Source organism: Archocentrus centrarchus, chromosome 20 (assembly GCF_007364275.1).
Source record: "Archocentrus centrarchus isolate MPI-CPG fArcCen1 chromosome 20, fArcCen1, whole genome shotgun sequence".
Classification (NCBI taxonomy): Eukaryota; Metazoa; Chordata; class Actinopteri; order Cichliformes; family Cichlidae; genus Archocentrus; species Archocentrus centrarchus.
The window spans coordinates 25,680,822-25,699,454 of NC_044365.1; the positions used below are offsets into that span (position 1 = coordinate 25,680,822).

At 40.0% G+C, this 18,633-nt stretch overlaps 2 protein-coding genes across 6 annotated transcripts; both read right to left on the reverse strand.

Moving 5' to 3' along the window:
• Positions 1-2,450: 2,450 nt before the first annotated feature.
• On the reverse strand, positions 2,451-13,616 carry LOC115799515 (uncharacterized). Of its 5 annotated transcripts, none has more exons than XM_030756729.1 (17): positions 13,291-13,609; positions 11,626-11,669; positions 11,245-11,309; positions 11,016-11,164; positions 10,759-10,807; positions 10,346-10,559; positions 10,180-10,266; positions 9,683-9,826; positions 8,785-8,928; positions 7,975-8,672; positions 7,220-7,747; positions 6,253-6,829; positions 6,108-6,178; positions 4,827-4,967; positions 3,052-3,212; positions 2,838-2,928; positions 2,452-2,638 (listed from the first exon to the last, which is right to left on the reverse strand). In XM_030756729.1, the coding sequence occupies exons 1-17, from the start codon at positions 13,312-13,314 to the stop codon at positions 2,559-2,561; spliced, it is 3,267 nt and encodes a 1,088-aa protein (XP_030612589.1). In that variant the 5' UTR covers positions 13,315-13,609; the 3' UTR covers positions 2,452-2,558. The 5 variants fall into 5 exon arrangements, with proteins under 5 accessions (XP_030612586.1, XP_030612589.1, XP_030612588.1 ...); XM_030756728.1 differs by having other exon boundaries at positions 2,453-2,638; positions 7,220-7,729; positions 8,428-8,672; positions 13,291-13,606; XM_030756727.1 differs by having other exon boundaries at positions 2,453-2,638; positions 8,428-8,672; positions 13,291-13,606.
• Positions 13,617-15,626: 2,010 nt separating this feature from the next.
• On the reverse strand, positions 15,627-17,800 carry LOC115799182 (uncharacterized). Its single transcript, XM_030756205.1, has 8 exons — positions 17,682-17,800; positions 17,246-17,360; positions 17,001-17,145; positions 16,711-16,824; positions 16,421-16,565; positions 16,119-16,267; positions 15,902-16,041; positions 15,627-15,778 (listed from the first exon to the last, which is right to left on the reverse strand). Exons 2-8 carry the CDS (start codon positions 17,343-17,345, stop codon positions 15,627-15,629), a joined length of 945 nt encoding a protein of 314 aa, XP_030612065.1. The 5' UTR covers positions 17,346-17,360; positions 17,682-17,800.
• Between the last annotated feature and the right edge of the window lie 833 nt (positions 17,801-18,633).

Here is an 18,633-nt window from a genome sequence, read left to right on the forward strand (position 1 = left end):
GGCTCCGGCCCTGGATAAGTGGAAGAGAATGGATGGATGGATGGACAGTCAAGAAAATAAGACATTTTCTAGGAATCCACTTTTTTGTTATATAATGGATGGATATAACTACTGTATATCCATCCATCCATTTTCTTTCACTTATCCAATTCAGGGTCATGGGGCAAGAGGCGGGGTGTGCCCTGGACAGGTCGCCAATCTATCGCAGGGCTAACATGAAGAGACAGACAGCCATTCACATCTACAGCCAAACCCAAGTTGGATATATGGAAGAAAATGAATGGATGACGTAGCATTTAAAGTATCTGTAAATCTAAATAAAACTGACTCCAAACACCTTGAACTACAGTGCTGCTCGAGCTGACCTGAAAAGAGGAATTAAAAAAGCCAAGACGGACTACAGGAGGAGAATAGAGTCCCATCTGTCCAGCAATAACACACGGGAGGTGTGGCAGGGCATTCAGAACATCACAAACTTCAGAGGCTGTGATGTGACTGCAGGAGACCTGAGTGTGTCACTAGCAGAGGAACTTAACTGTTTCTTTGCTCGCTTTGAGACACCTCAGGACCACCCATCTGCTCCAGTCCTGCCCCCCCCCCACTAGGCTGCACCCCACTCACTGTCCAGGAGCATGAGGTACGGCGCGTGCTCCTGGCAGTGAACCCCAGGAAGGCTGCCGGACCAGACGGAGTACCTGGCAAGGTGATCAGAGCGTGTGCCCACCAGCTCACCCTGATTCTCACCAGGATTTTCAACCTCTCCCTGGCCCAAGCAGTCATCCCCCCCTGCCTAAAAACAGCCACAATCATCCCCGTGCCCAAAAGGTCATCTGTCACCAGCCTAAATGATTACCGCCCTGTGGCCCTCACACCGGTAATCATGAAGTGCTTTGAGAGGCTGGTTCTCCAGCACATCAAAGATCATCTGCCCCCCACTTTCGACACCCATCAGTTTGCATATCATGCAAACAGATCCACAGAGGACGCCATCGCTGTAGCTCTCCACTCTGTGTTAAGCCACTTGGAGCAGCAGCAGAGCTACGCTCGCATGCTCTTTGTGGATTACAGCTCAGCGTTCAACACAATCATCCCGGACATTCTCACCACCAAACTGCACACCCTGGGCCTTCCCCCTCTCACATGTTCCTGGATCAAGGACTTCTTAACCAACCGGCCCCAGACTGTGAGACTTGGCCCCCTTCTTTCCTCCACCCGCACACTGAGCACTGGCTTCCCACAGGGCTGTGTGCTGAGCCCCCTCCTGTACTGCCTCTACACCCATGACTGCAGTCCGGCCCACAATAACAACCTCATCGTCAAATTTGCTGACGACACCACAGTGGTCGGACTCATCTCAAAGGGAGATGAGGCAGCTTACAGAGAGGAGGTCCTGAAGTTGACAGCCTGGTGTTCAGAGAACAACCTGGTACTGAACACCATGAAAACCAAAGAGATCATCATCGACTTCAGGAAGCACAGAACTGACCCAGCTCCCCTCTACATCAACGGCGAGCGTGTGGAGAGGGTCCACACCTTCAGGTTTCTTGGTGTCCTCATCTCTGCTGATCTTTCTTGGTCAGATAACATCACAGCTGTTATCAAGAAGGCTCAGCAGCAACTTCACTTCCTGAGGGTCCTCAGGAAGAACAACTTGGACTCAAACCTGCTGCTGACCTTCTACCGCTCATCCATTGAGAGCCTGCTGACCTACTGTATCACAGTATGGTACAGCAGCTGCACTGAGGCAGACAGGGTCAGGCTTCAGAGGGTAGTCAAGACAGCACAAAGAATCGTTGGCTGCCCTCTCCCCTCCCTGATGGACATCTACACCTCCCGCTGCATCAGCAGAGCCAGGAACATCATCAAGGACAGCTCACACCCTGGCTTTGACCTGTTTGACCTGCTGCCCTCTGGCAGGCGCTACAGGTGCATCAAAGCCAGAACAAACAGACTCAGGAACAGTTTCTTCGCCAGAGCAATCACCACCCTGAACTCACACACTCACCCACCGTAACTGTGCAATATTATATTATTCATACTGAACAATATCTAACATTCCTCTATTGTGTAATATCCAGTATTCATTCACTAGTGCAATATTCATCATCTTCATTTTTATATGTATGCACTTATTTACTTTTCTTACAATGTACAGATGCACCAACGTATGTATATATTTTTATACATTCTATTTTTTGTATATTTTATGCATTGTTTATTTTCTGTATATTTCTTGATTATACTAGACTATAATATTTTTATTTTTTATTTTAGAGAATTTGATTTTCTATTGCATGGCACTGAACAGGAGTGGCCCTCCTATCTCATTGTACATCCTGTATAATGACAAAAGGCATTCTATTCTATTCTAAAATTATATCTGATATCTATAGTCGCATACTAATGCAAATGTCTCAAAATGGCAGATAAGGTAGCAAAAGAAGCAAACTTTATTTAAGTATTTTACATGTTTTTTATACACTGAAGTAAAGCTTTAACAAAAAAAAACAAAAAAAAAAAAAGCATTTAAAATTACAGCCAATTTTCTGTTTACATTTTCACAATGCATCAGCAAACATTCTGGTGAAACACAGAACTGCAGGTTGTGCAGTTAGGTTTTGGATGATGTACGCATGTCCTGTAAGAAGAAAACAATAACTTCAGTTAAAAATTAAAATAAAAAAAAAAAAGATTTTTATACATCAAAAATATGCACAATTATCACTAAAACACATTACAGATAAAGTATGTGGTTACAAGTGATTTTATGATGAGCTAGAACACTTTTGTTCTCTTTTGTCTCTCTTGCTGTAAATGTAATCATGTAATTGTCTTACCATACTCCACCACAAAAGATGTCCCAGGACTGAAGCGCGACTCACAGCCATCAATTATCACATTTACTGAGCTTGTTAGTAAGTTAAAAACCTTTAAAAAGACAGAAATAAACATTGGATATATTTCAGAACTCCGTGGTACAAGAAGCCCAAACAGCGTAGACTAAGTCTAAACATTGCATAATTATATGTGAGAAACAGAAATAATACGGACTGTTGTAGCACTGTGGTCCACCCGGAGAGGCATCTTCATGAGGGATCCCAGCAGCATCTTTCCACTACAGAAGGAGTCAGAGCTCAGGTCCACCTGGAGGCCCAAAGCTCTGTCTTGATAAAAGTACCAGTCAAACTGCTCTGGAGTGACCCCAGGATCACCTACAACAATACAAAACAGTAAAAATGTTGACAGGTGTATACAATAATTGAGTATTAATTTTATAAAGACATAAGAATTATGTGATTTTTTTGATTTATTAAAAACATCCTGTCTACATTGAAGACAGAAGGCAAACAATCACGATTAGATACACACATAAATGCATTTAGCTTTGAGATGCAAAATTTGAATTGTGAAGTTATTTGACATAAACTATTGCTCCAAAAAGAAATTAAGGGAAGACGTGATGATCACAGTTCAACTCTGGGGATAATAATCTGTCCAATTAGGAACCATTTCATCTGCTCTGGTGCAAATGAAAGTGGCAACAGGTGCACTGGAGACTTCCCAAGATAACCCCCCCAAAAGGGAAGGGTTTCAACAGGTTGCCATGCACCACTGCTCTCTCCTGATCCCTCCTGACTGACTGCTCTCTAGCGTTGCTTTTTGGTAGTTTTCTTGTTACTACTCGTAGCATGACATGATGCCTTCAGCCCATTCTGTTTGCACAGCTAGTTCAGCTCCTCCAGAATGGTAAATTCATACATGTCGTTGCACGAAAGGTTGCCAAGTGTGGAGGAGATAGCAGTTACATGGAAGAGCTGGACAGGGCCACAGAAGGTCATCAGCCCTGCAGCAGGACTGATATCTACTCCTTTGTGCATGGAGGAACATAAGGAGTACTGCCAATGCCCAACAAAATGACCTCCTGTGGGCTACTCATTTTCATGCAAACCGTCAGAAACAGACTCCATAAGCATAGAATGAGGGTCCTTTAGTGGAACCTATGCTCATAACTGCACCGTGGAGCTCAATTGGCATTTGCCAGTGATATATCTTCCAAAGACCATCACTGACCCACTGTCAAGCCAGTCATGCAGGATGATTTTGAAGGCAGCATAACCTTTGCTACAAACGGCTGTCTCCATCCTCTTTCACATCTGTCACATGTGCTCAGTGTGGACCTGCGCTCATCTGTGAAGAGAGAGAGGCCAGTGGGGAACAAGCCTGTTCTGGTGTTCTCTGGCAAATGCTAACGGAGCTGCACGGTGCTGGGCTGTGAGCAGAAGTCCCACTAAAGGAGGTCTGGTCCTAACGCTACGCTCATGGAGTCTGTTGCAGTTACAGTTTGGCCAGAAATGTGAACACATGTAGCCCACTCTAGGTCATTTTGTAGGCCTCTGTCAGCACTCCTCCTGTTCCTCCTCACACCAAGAAGCCAGATACTGGTCCTGCTGCTGGGCTGTTGCACTTCTACATCCCTGTCCAGGCATCCTCATGTAATGGTCCCTCTCTCCTCCACATATTTGAGACTTTGCTGCAAAACATAGCAAACCTTCTTGTGATGGTGCTGAAGGAGCTGAATGGGCTGCAGGTACCGTCTCATGTTACACACAAAAACACTGTAAATGAAATACAAACAGGTTTGACTCTACTTCTTAACTAATCTGCTCGCCTGTACAGACAGCACACATTGCAGGTAGTCATTTTCCATGAATGACTGATTTTATATGATACTGGAAAAGACAAGACATTCAAACACCTGCATTTGTAAGGTCAATGCAAACACAAAGACATTTAGAAATTCTTTTTTCTCACTCGTTTTTTCTTACTGTCAGATGTAGTCGGCCAGAGGCTCTTAAACCACTCAGTCAGGTTGGCCTTATCCTTCCGCTGTAAGATTAGAGGCTTGAGGGGAGGAGCACAAAAATCTGATGCAGAGAGCAGAGCTGGGCTTCTGGTTGATGGTAAAACTGGAACATAATCAAAATAAAAAGCAGATATTCAGAATTAAAAAATAAGGTCTTTCTTTTTTAACCACTTAGGTGTGCACACAATCAGTGGTCACGATTTCTGATATTTATCATTCATATTCAAGTCAACTGAAGTTAACAAGAACTCCCATTTGGAGCTGCATGTAGAGGAGTCAAGTGGCACAGACACTGGGCTTAGTGCTAAACTGTAAATATTGCAGTATGGATGCTCATATTTCCAGCCTGACAGACAAAAATGTCCAATGTGGCCTATTAATTTAATTTATTCAAGACTGACCTTGCATTGATACACACTGATTCACCCACAACAAACACTACATTAGGCTTCAGTTGTTCCTACTGCTGTGTGACAACAAGGGGGAAGTTTCAGTACTTTTAAATTCCTATTGAATCTGAATAATTTCAAAACCTTTTCTGAGTCTCTTTATCTGTTGAAGATATTTTTCCCAGCTGGTCTCAGAGCTAAACTGACATGAACAAAAATGCCAATGTCATGAGTTCCTGCTTCAATTAATGATAATATCTGAAGGATGTACTGTTCCTCCCCTTTGCCATGAATACCTTCCATAAACACTGCATTTTATAGTGTTGTCACTGACTTTGGTGAAGTGTATTTCCACCTCAGAACAGCACAGTGAGTCTAACTGCAGATGCCTGTAGTATCCGTCAACACTGAGAGGCTAAGAGAGATTATGAATGAAATATCATATGACCAGAGTTTAATGGATCTGGGCATGTCACCAGCTTGAAACCTGACCCAAAATGGAAAATAATTCAGGGCTCATGTTTTATAATAACAATAAAATGCCTTTCTTTTTTTTAATTAACAAAATCCTTAAAATGGTTTTGATTTCAAAACCAACAACATTAAATCCTTGTTGATTAGGTTTCATTTTCATTCAAAGTAAAAACATTTTTAATGACTTCAGCTTGTGCTATTTTTTTTTAATGTGAGTGGAGCAGCCAGTGTTGCAGTCTGAAATTACAGAAGTATTACCATTTGTCTTCTTTGCTTTTGATTAAGTGTTAGAGTCATGTATTTTTTATTAGAGAAACATGTAAAATGCTCTTTGAAAAACAAAACTGATAGAAAATATTTTGATTAAATTTAAAACACACTTATGCCATCATTGTCCTCATAGTCTTCCAGCTCAATCATGGAGGACGGTCCACTTCTGAAGACTTGTGACCTGCCAAAAAATGATGAACAGTAAGAAAACACTACTGAAAATAGACGGAGGTTAAGAGTGATTGAGGCTGTTACCTGCTGTCTTGTGAGGCCTCTTGGTTGTCTGGGCTGCTGTGAGCTGTATCAGTGTTACTGTATGCTACACAGATTTTCTCATCAGGACGTGGCGTGACATTACATCTGTTAGTCTGACGTCTGCCTCTGCTGCTGACCACAGTCGGGGACTCTGTGACTGAAGTGAAAATGTCTTTAAATGTTGCCAGAGAGCGTTTGACAGTCTTAGGAGTCAGCAGTGACTTTGGTTTCAAAGGAGGCACTGGAGCTCCTCCTAGAGGTTTTAACAAGACTGCCGCGTTGCCATTTTTGGGAACACCAAGTCTGGGAGATCTGCTCTGTTTCGATGGTTTTTTCCTTTCTTTATTAGGTTTGGGCCCCTTGGGATGAAGTTGCTGAGGCTGTGAGGACCTGTTCTCCAAATCTGCATCCATGCTGTTGGCCACCCACCAGTTACCCGGTACTCTCCTCCTCCGTTTGGCTGGATTTGCTTCTGTAAGCTGCTCCTTAGGTTGTCTTTGAGACACTGGCGCTTCTGGCGTGACTGACAGTTTTTCATTAGAGTTATGATGATATACTCTCTGAAATATCCTACCTCCTGTAACAAAAAGCACATTTACTCAAATAAGGTTCGGTTTTCGACTTCTGTGCTTAGATTCTTTGCTACTTAATATTTCACACCAACTCTGGGGTAAATTATCTTTTATTTATTTTATCTAACTCTTAGATTATATTACACTAGTACTGCAAAACCATTTTAGGTTGACTCAGTGTAAGTGTCACAGATGTGTTCATTTTTGTAAAAAGGAAGGATACACACGTCACAGTCAACAGGATTTACCTACTCCAACACTTGTTTGGAGACCAGAGGACTAAAGTACTGCTGCATCAGTACTAACCGTCCAACAGCATCATACATAAAACATCAGTCACAGAAGCAACTTCAGTGGTATACTCTGTAGTACTGGCACTTCTACCTTGAGCTTACCTGAGTTAAGGCTGAGGTCCCTCTGAGTAAACATCAAAGGGCTACACTCCTCCTGATCCGGGTCGTGATCCGGGACCTCCTGCTGCTCACTCTGCTCTGGCACAGCCGCCATGAATTCTTCATTGGTTTCTTTCATCGTGTCTCCTCGTTTATTTCCTTTTTTGCTCTGTTTTGTTTTCCGTTTTCCGGCCTTGCTCGTCTGCTGACCAGGCAACACTTCAAGCCGTTTCTGATTTCTTTTCTTTGAAACTTTCTCTTTCTTGGCTTTTGCAGGTGAAGAAACTCCTGCGCTGGGCTCTTCAGGTTTCTGTTTGGATTTCTTCTGTGTAGACTGCTGGTCGTTGTGCGTTTCCTCTGTGCTCCCAGGGCAACTCAACCACCACGCTCCAGTTGGTTTCCTTTTCCGTTTCCCAAGAACCTGACAGTCTTCAGATGAACTCCCTTCAGAAACAACTGGACGGTTGTTTTGTTTGGCCTTTCCATTTGCTTCACAATTCACAGTTTCTTTGTCTGAGGGACAAAAAGAAACTGCATAAACACATTAAGGAACTTTGACCAGCTATTTTCAGTGAAGGAAAGAAGAAAATGATGCTGCAACGACAAAAATGATCAGATTAACATACATAACATAGATTTTGATGACAAAGATCAAAAGTGTAATTTAATTTTCGTGGTTAAGATTACATAATATGATAATAGCTAGCAGACATATTTGATAACTCACAGAAGAGGTTTTGTGAGTACAAATAACTCACCAACAGTAGGACCGAAGTCTTCAGTATCACCACACTTGTTACAGCTCTGCTCATCAGCATCCTTAACAGCATCAGCCTCCTGTAGCCCTTTCCTGGTTGTTTTTAATGAGTTAGCCCTGTGTGTCTTGGCATTTTCTTTAACATCTTTTGAAGACTTTGGTTTCTTTGTTTCAGCAGACTTACTTGCTTTTGTTTCTGTTTTCTTAGGTTTTTCTTTTTCTATTTTCCGACGGGCTCTGCCTCTAGGCTGACCTTCTGCCTCGTCTCTCTCTCTTGATGAAGCCTTTTTGAGCTGTTGTTTCTTTTTCTTTGGTTCCTCTCGTCCCAATAAGCCACCTGCAGGAGCATGGTGAGGACTGGGCAGTTTATCATCATCATCATCATTTCTAGGCCCAGTCATTTCACTGTTCTTCTCTTTCTCAGTCTTCTTAATTTTCCGATCAACGGCCTGACCTTCCAGTTTATCTTTTGTTTTTTCTGATTCCTGCTGTTGACCTGGCGTCTCTAGTGGTCTATCCTTCGTCCTCTTGTCTTCTGAGCTGTCTTTGTCTGTGCTGGAAGTCTTGCTGTGCCTTTGTTTCTTACTCGAGGAACGTTTACTTGGGATAGAAAAACAAAGAGGTGTATCATCTTCCAAGATCATGAAATCATCCTCTGGTTCGGGAGGAGTGGGCACTTTAACTGTTGTCTTCCTGGAACTTAAAAACAAACAGAGAGAGAGAGTTCTATGCGTTTTATTAACATGTTTCAATGATGGTGATTCAGACATAGGGAGACAAATTAGATAAGTGTCCTTTGACCTCAACTCACCAGGAAACTTTTGACTGTCCAGCATCTTTCAGTTTCTGCAGAAAAGCTGTCAAATCTTTTCCCACACGTGTGGATACCTCAGCCACTGCGACTTCAGGCTCGTGGCTCACTGTTTGAACAGGTGGCTGTGCGCTTTCTTGACTGCTGTAAACAAATGAGACAAAAAAATGCAACTGAAAAAACTGAACAGGGCTCAACCATGCCAGTATTTCATCAATTAACTCACATCAATGATACGTATTATTACACAAAGGCAATAAGATATTCTAATTACCATTTCTAAGGCTTTCACACTGAAACACAAATACAAAAGTTTGCTTATGATGTTTAAAAAGACTATCTGAAGAAAACAGTCACTCCCTCTGATTTCCAACCACTTATAAACAAACTGTGGAATCTCCCACTTTTTGTTTGGTCACCTGGATTGCCAAGATAGTTGCAACATGGAGCAGAGCACCTAACCATCACATTTCAGTGATACTGACAATTGAAATTAACATGATTAATAAATGGCTTTGTATGTGTGAGCCCACTGTGTATTTTTATAGTATGAAAATAATTACAATATTGGTGCTTAAGAAGATTAGGAGAAATTAAGCTCAGAGATATGTTCATATGTATTCCACTTAGCCAAACAGAAAGTGTGGAGTCCAAACCTGCCTCGTCATCCGAGAACACTGTAAATAAACTGCACGTCAGGTGAAGAGAATTCCTACCTCCGAGTGCACTTCCTCCACCACATCTATAGCCTTCTAACAATATACAGTTCTAATTCTAACTTGTTTTAAGAAAAAGAACGCAAGGTTGAGACTATGTGTTTGCTAACATGTTTCAGTGATGGTGATTCAGACATAGTTAAGGAGACAAGTTCTAAAGATGTCCTTTGACCTCAACTCACCTGGAAGCTTTTGACAGTCCAGCATCTTTCAGTTTCTTCAGAAAACCTGTCATATCTTTCCCCACATGTGTGGATAGCTCAGGAGCTGCAACTTCAGGCTCTTGGCTCACTGTATGAACAGGTGGCTGTGCGCTTTCTTGAGAGCTGTAAACAAATAAGACATAAAATGCAACTGAACAAGTTTCAAACGCAACTTGAAACACAATATGGGTGGATCGGTGCCTTCACTGATTAAAATGAATGCTGGCTCATCACCGATACAGTATTCTTAAAATTTTATAAAATCTCATAGCCTATATCTTATTTATCTTTCATTATTGTTGTACAGTATTACTGTGTGGGAAAAAATCCAACAGACAGAGGCACCAGACAACACTAGGCCAAATATCAGAAAACTAAAATATCTTGTATAATTATTGGTCTCATATGGTCATATTTACAGCGTGAATATCACATCTAGTAGAGTAGAGTAGAGTAAGTTAAAAAAACAACCTTACCCTCGTGATTCAGTCTTCTCTTTGTAGCCAGACATCTTTGTTAAAGCAATCTTGCTTGGGGGAGACTCCAATGCAGAATCATCATTCCTAGAAGAGAAGAAAATCAGTGAACCATTTATGGGGGAAAAAGAAATCATGAAAAATTACAGAGGCAACATTGCCGTACTCCTCTGAGATGTGTTCATTACGCTGGGGACTCTGGGTAGGTAGAAGATCTTTCTTCGGCTCTTCTAATCCTACATCTTCAAACCCAAAGAGAATCGGGGACACAACTTGCTCTTTTTCATTATCCTGCTTTTCTTCTTCTTCAACAGCCATATTCTGTATAATTGGACTAGAAGTCTTTACTGGCCCGTGTGCTTTAAAAGGGATATCCAAATCTGCAACAGGGAAAGGCACATTGCTTGATGCTAGACAATTCATTCGTGTGTGTGTGTGTGTGTGTGTGTGTGTGTGTGTGTGTGTGTGTGTGTGTGTGTGTATATGTATATATATATATATATATATATATATATATATATAAAATATAATATAATAATATATATAAAAATAAATAAAATAATGGATATATATTCTTACCAATATCCACTTTAGGACTTGAAGGATGTAAGACATCTCCTTCAGGACCCTAAAGGAAACATAAATTAAACGACTCAACACAAATTATGAAAAAAGTTGTCTAATTCAAGAAATGGCTCACTGCTAAGTCAATAAACAACAATTCATTCGAAAATGCAGTTCTTTGTTTCACTACCCAGACTGCAACATATTTCTAACATAGAAGCTTGGGACATGTATGTAATGTAAGCAGAAGTGACCATACTGACTGACTGTACCTTTCCTATTTCATATCCTTGAAGTTTTTCAATCAGCTGTCCCTCTTGTGGGACTGCTGGGGAGCCTTCCCTCTCATTCTGGTTTATTTCTGAATCAGAAGTCTGGAGCAGAGGAGAGGGGGGCTGTAGATTTGCATGTGAGGCTGAATCTGGAAAAAGAACAGTTGAGAACATCAAAAATGCAAACTTGAACCAAAGAAATTATAGCAATTGAATGAATCCCACTCACCCAAGTCATCAAACATTCTGTCAACATCCTTCAGAGTCAGCGTACCTTCCCAGTGCTTAGGTGGACTGAAAAACCAAGGTCAGAATTAAAGGGTAGTTGCAAAATGTCATCATTCCCATGCAAATAGCAATGATGACATTTACAAATAAATCTGCAATAGAGTGATTACATGAATGAATGAAGCTCATCTAAACATAAGAATAGAACTTTTAACTGGTCCGTAACGATACTGAAAACTATAATGTTGTAAGGCAACTATTTCATTAAGATATATGTGTAAATGTTCACCTACAGCAAGTTGGAAATTACCAAGAGCACATGAAGACTGTTATTGTAAAAACAAACAAACAAACATTTGTTTTAGAAACATGTTAAACTTACCTTTCTTTGTCTGTAATGTAGCAGAGCTTCCTCTTGGGTCTTCTCTGTGAAAAGAAACCAGCTTAGAAAGCTCTCCAAGATCAAATAATACAGTCATTTATCAAAAACAGCCCTTGTTCTTATACAAAGGGTCTGCAGAGACAACAGACAATCTCTCAGTATTATGCAATACTATTTAAATATATCACCATCGTCATCCAAAATGACCATAGGGGTAAATGATCAACTCTCTAAAACTTTCATACAATTATAGCATTCATGGATGTAGTAGCTTTGGAAGTTTACTTCAGTTTTGGTTATATACTGCAAGGTCACAGCAACAATTATCTCAAGACTCTTTGTAGAAATCCTACACTATGAGAGAGCACTCCAACAAACTGAGCAAACATTTGGCAATGGTGAGGAGGGGAAAAAAAACATTTGGACCAGATATCAGTCTGATCCTGACCCAAAAGGCTGATCTAAGTGAGCCTTCTATGTTGTTCTGTGGGAGAGATGACAGGAAAAGAACAACACTTTGGAGACACTGAACTACAAACTGTGGTTGAGTGAGTCGGCATGATTAAAAAGCTCAGAAAACAACAATGCTTCCTCTTTCTCTCTCAAACTCTCCTCATGTTCAGTGTAACACTCACTGCAAAGCTTTTACTGCACTTACAGTAACAAATAATGTTGTCTTGATGTATGCTCAATAATCCATGTAAGGAAGTTTGAGAAAGTTCAATTAATCTGGATGTTTTCAGTGGGGAACGACATCTTTCTCCGTCTCACAATGTCACAATTTCAGTTCATGTGAGGGGTTTTTGTTGTTGTTGTTTGTTTTTTTCCAGATCCACTCCACACATTATGCCTGTGTGTGCGAGAAGGTGCACTCACAGTGAGTGCAGGGAAAGAAGAATCTAGCTAGCAGTATGCAGTAGCCCAGTGTTTCTCAAACCGTGAGGTCAGCCCTTCTGCTGGGGAATAAACACACTGAATGTGGGGAGCAGATGACCATGGGAAAATTAAGTCAAACTATGATTATTATTTCTCTTTTGGCTGCTCCCTTTAGGGGTCACTACAATGGATCATCTGCCTCCATTTCACTCCATCCCTAGTATGCTCCTCTGTCATACCAATCCTCTGCATATCCTCCTTAACTGTATCCATGAATTTTCTCTGTCTGTCTCCTGAACCCAAACCAGAAAATGTTTGAACTCACTTTTAGAAAGCCTGGGAATCACAAGGCAGCACTCTGAATTTAACCCAATGAAAGGTAAGTTAACATGGTAGAAACATGATCTATCATTCTAGTCCCCGCTAGCTCTCTTGCTGCAGTGAAATTGGTTTTGTTTTATTTATTATTTTTCCAGGGAGCTTTTAGGACTAAGAAATTCCAAGTGAGCAGCACGGATTAGTTTTTCAGCATGACTGTGACAAAAGATGTATCTAGTTGTACCAATGCTGCAACGATAAAAGAAGGGAGTTTAAAGTGTGGGTTATAAATGATATGTCGCGTGCAGAGGGACGCAAAAGGCAAACGGTGCGTGAAAACAAAGACAGCAGTCTGCAGTCAGACTCGGAAGTTCAAAAACTTACCAGATAAAAGTCTGAATACTAGCTCTGAGGCTAGGTTAAACAGCGCGTTTATAATAAGTTTGTGCAAATGCAAACGGAGGAACTTACCAAGGTTGGGTATTCCGTCTCCATCTGTATTAGCTGCTCGTCCGTCTTTCAGAGATTACCCGACTGTTTCCGGCGGTGAGACCCGAGTTAACAGGTCACTATCATTTCGTTTTCGTTTGCTACCTCATCTGATCAAGGTCTGTTGACCCCCCGATGCATCCATATGAACAGTTTTTTTAAATATCAACTTAAAAAATACTTATTTAGCCACATAAAGACGAGTGGGTAGTTTTCTTTAAGCCGATAGCTACGTTAGCCAAACAATGGCGCTGTTTACAGTTTGTACTTCACCCGCGCGCTCTGCAAAGAAAGGGCGACATTATCCCCCGAGTACTGCCTCAAAGGCGGTAATGCCGCTAAACTGGCTGACTGTAATTGTTATCTGTGGCTTCTATAACAGAGGTCTGTGTGTGTGCCAGTAAATTAATTAGTTAAATGTAGCTGTCTCACTGGTGAGGCGTATTGTTGGTCAACACAGTTTTGAATTGCCGCGGACTTGCAGCCTGAAAAATCATGCACAGGGAATCACTCCCCCACTGTATTCTTCTTCTGTAGTGTGGTTTCCGGCAGATTAAAGTTGGCGCTTTGCTTACTGCCCCCTATAGTTTAAATTCAGAACCCTCACCCTGTAGGAGATGCTAGATGGCAATAAATAAACAAAAACAAACAAACAAAAAAAACGTTAAATCCTGAGTTAACAATCAAACAGCCAAAATCTGTGCATTTTTTGACAAAAAAGTCTGTTATATGCTGTTTTTATGATTTTCTTTTTCTTTAAGCCTATCTTGTCTGGCAGCTTTAGCAATCAGAATTATGATCTGATTTGAATGCACTGGTTCAGTGCTTGTCTTTTTATTTTATTTGTTTATTCATTTATGTTATTGTTCACGTAAGTGTATACGTAAATATGGCAGTGCCAGAGCTGACAGGCAGGGGAAAAAGCAAGAAAGAAAAAAGAAGGGTGTGTGTATATATATATATATATATATATATATATATATATATATGTATGTATGTATATATGTATTTATATATGTATGTATATATGTATGTATGTATGTATGTATATATATATATGTGTATGTATGTATGTATATGTATGTATATGTATGTATGTATATATATATATGTATATGTGTATGTATATATATATGTATATGTATATATATATATATATATATGTGTATGTATATATATATGTATATATATATATATGTATATATATTGCGTTGTGCACTGTTACAGACACAACGCAATTTCTTGGACAAAGCCAACAATTTCTCACATAACATATTGACATGAAGAAAAATTATTATAATCAAGTGCTCTTCATGCAAATATGCTCTAAATCAGGAGTGTGAAACATAACTCTGTGAATTAACAGAAACTTTCTGTTTTATAATTACAGGACAGTCTGAGCAATGAGCTACGAGAACTTTTCCTGTAATTTTACAAATTTATTTCTTACAATTTAAGCCCAAAGTGTCATGCTGACAGATTTCTTTCATTTACTACAACAGGAGGTTCTTTATCATGTAGAAAAACTGAGATGTAGTGTTGAAATTGCATTTCTTTTTCTTATATTAGGATGTCTCAGGGATTAAATGTGTAATTAAACTTCTTTATATTGACAGAAGGGGGAGTTGTATTTAATATCAAAGTGGGCTGTATGTGGCTCACAATGCAAAATGAGTTTGACATCCTGTTCTAAATAATACAGTCACATAATAAAAAGGTATTCTCAGTATTTACAGCATTATATTTTATTTAACTTTTTTTTTAAAATCTGAATGCTAAAAAAAAAAATACTGTGGATTTGTGAAAAATGGCTGCAGAGCAGGTAAAAATCTCTTGCTTGTTACACTGCAGTCTACAAACAATGTAGAAATATCAGTATTAACTTTTTGTTAGCTTATTTGGACATAAAAACTGAAAAAGCATAAAATATGTAGCATTTAAAAACTCATAGTTGTATCTGTTGTTTTCGTCTGGTATTTCTGCCATGTTGCGATCACTTCAAGCATGTATGGTCTAAACTTCATCTCACAAATATATAAATATGTCATTATTTAGACAACTACCTTTGGCTTTGGAGTGTACTGTAAGTTTGCATTAATACAAAGCAAACATAGAGTCAGTACTGTAACTAGTTGATTCGTGCCTCTTTGTTATACATAATAGTCTTCTTATAAAGTTCAAATGAGCATGTTAGCAGCCATGTTAAAATATAAAACTGGGATATTTTGGATATATTACAATAACAATATTTTAACAGTCAGCATTTATACAACAAACATTAAGACAACACAGTTAATATGATCAGGTTTGTGTTTTTATCAGCGAAATATCTTTTTCTGCTTCTCAGCGATCTCCATCGGTTCCGTGGCTTCAGGGTCGACACCTTCGTACAGCGGCTGTTTGATGTGTCTCCAAACCACCAAAATAAGCCGAATCACAAACAGCACACAGGCAACCGCCAGCAGCACAGCTGAGAGAAGAAAATCAAATCAGTATAGCCTTTGCATGTGTACAAAGCTGCCTTTATTTGGGATATATTTGACAAAAAAAGTTATCGCATAGTGCTTATATGAAGTTCTCTTCTGAGTCTCACCAATGAAGATGCCATTACGACTGGGTGATACAGCATCATAATTTTTGTCAAGGTTTCCAGACATCGCCCAGATCACAACGGGGTAAATTATGCAGATGTACCGCACATGCTTGTCGAGGACAAAATTCTCCAGAACAAACCTACGAAACACAAAACGTGTGGCTTTAGAATCTCATGGATAACATGTTTCTCTTTCTTTCAAAAGAAGCACACTCACCACCCAAGCAACAAAACAGCCAAAAGAGAGTATGAGACGGTGGCAGCATCTTCTTGGGACATCTGTGCTTCATAAGCCAGGACAATGGTCAGGTTGAGCAGTGTTGCAACAGTTGTCCAAGTCGTGTATATCATGACACCATTTTGGACCTGCAAAAATATATTGTTTAATATAGTCAACCACTTTCCAGGCAAAGAGTATATTAACAATGCCTGAACACAACTGGCTAATATAACCTGATCTATATGAAAGATTAAAATCTAAGACTATAGTTAATAATGCACACGTGCCAGCACGCTTACCAACACCCGGAGGAGCCACAGGTCTGTTTTGTGGTATTTGTTGAGCCAAGCTCCATAAACATGAATCCCGTGGCAGATGAAGCATATCATGGAGTAGTTTGTGCAGATGATGAGGATGAGAAACACCAGTGCGGGAATCATCAGTCTTTTTAAGGGGCAGATACAGCAGAACAACACAAGTTAATGAATTCCTTGAACAGCTTTCTTTTATGTCTTTAACACTGTATATTACTGCAGGCTTAATTTAACTCACAGACACTATTTACAAAGCTCTTAATGGAGGCTCTTACCTTCTGTCCCAAACCAACAGCCAACCAATATTGAAACACATATTGAGACACCAGCTAATAAAGAATCCATAAGGCAGTACTGCAGGGGTGCAGTAAACATATCCATATCCATTCCTACAAGACACGAGAGCCAAAGCTGATCAATAAATCTGTGGGAACAGTCTTTACAAATATTCTTTCTACAGGAAAAGCTATTCAAAAGTACCTAAGTAAGAACAGTGACCTATATCTGTCCTTTGAAAAGAACACTGCAGTTTTAAAACAATAAAATATAAAGAAGTGGACACAACTTTCTGAAAAGACCCGCAACAATGTAGATCATCATGAGGATCAGCCAGATGTAGATGACGGTCCAGATGAAGAATGTCCACCCTGAAGGCGTGAGCTGGGTGTCAAACAAAGCAGACACATTGGCTTGGGTGGTATGGAAGGGACCTGTAGGGAGAAAAAGGCAAGTGTGTGTCTTCACAAACCCCAGAGGTAATTCAAAGAAACTCGTCACAGTGGAGAGACGATTAATGAAGCTCCAACTTACTAATTCCAACTACAGCCAGCCCATTGAGCAATAAGCTTACTACAAATGCAGCGAAAGACACGACTACTGCAGCAAGCCGTCCTGGATTGTGTTTTCCCATCGTGGCCCACTTAGTCTAAAAAAAGAAAACATTTTATGTAAAACAAAAGCAGGACAAGTGGCATCAGTCACCTCACACAGCACAGAAGCCATTCAGTCAGTCATCAGTCATATCCTTTCTGTTTTATAAATTAACAGCTCTTTTTATAACTTTTATTATCAAAGCTTGCCACCATAAAAAAAAAGCAATAATAACAACATTCCCTCTTCCTAAGCAAGGATCAAATTGTCAAGTTTCAAAGGTACCTGTGTGTGTTAAAAAAAAGGTCTACAATGCTCCATGTTTAAGTCCAGGCTAATAAAACAGCATCCAGATGATGTGATTAACATGATTTACCTCGCTCTGCTCCTCGTTATATAAGCTGTGTGAAGATCAAGACTGACTGTGTAGCAGGCACGGGACCGCCTTTTATATGGAGCAAATAGTTGTGCAAGAAGAAGGTTTATGGCCCTTCAAGACATCAGGTGCATCTCTTATCCGCTATGCATTTCTGAAACACTGATAATTGGAAAAAGCACTCATATACACACCGTGTTTAATGAATTACAGTTTACAGCAGAATTTTATTACATTGTTACCTAATTGTTGCCTTCAAAAATGACAAAATTTGAACTCATTCTGTACGTTAGAGATTTGAAACAATGTTCACGTGGCGTGATTGTTATCTCTGTTTGTGTATAAGGTCATATCTGCTGAGGAACACACTCCTGACAACAGGGTATGTGGAACATACAGGTAACTGTTTGCATAAGGAAATCAGTGGGTGGAGGTTTCTGTAGGTTTTAGATCAGAGCTTTTTGTTAATCTACAACAAAAGGGCAAAATCAACATAAAAAAAGATTATTTCCATGAAATTGTACAGCTTTTTTTCTAAGGAAAGAGTATACCCCTTACATCTGCGTAACTACAGTACACGACAACTGCAATAACACATACTGTAGTTCTTAGAGGCAACCACACTAATCCATCCAGCAACTTGAGAGTTATTACCACAAAACAGATGTTGATGTAGACTCACACCTGCAGCTTGTATTGCTCTGTCCAGTTTAGTTTAAAATTACAGCAAGCAGAGACTGGCTCTGAAGACTTGAGATTGGAGTCGGCCAGCGGCTCATGAACCCTGAACCCAACTGAGACTTGTTACTTTTGTGCATTTGGTGACTCTGTAAGTTTGTATTAACTTAAATGTTGCTTTCAGCTGCCAGCCGTGAAGCACTTGCTGTACTTGCAGCTGCTCTACAGTGTAATACATTTATTTACACTTACAGTTTGCTCTGTTACATGTTTG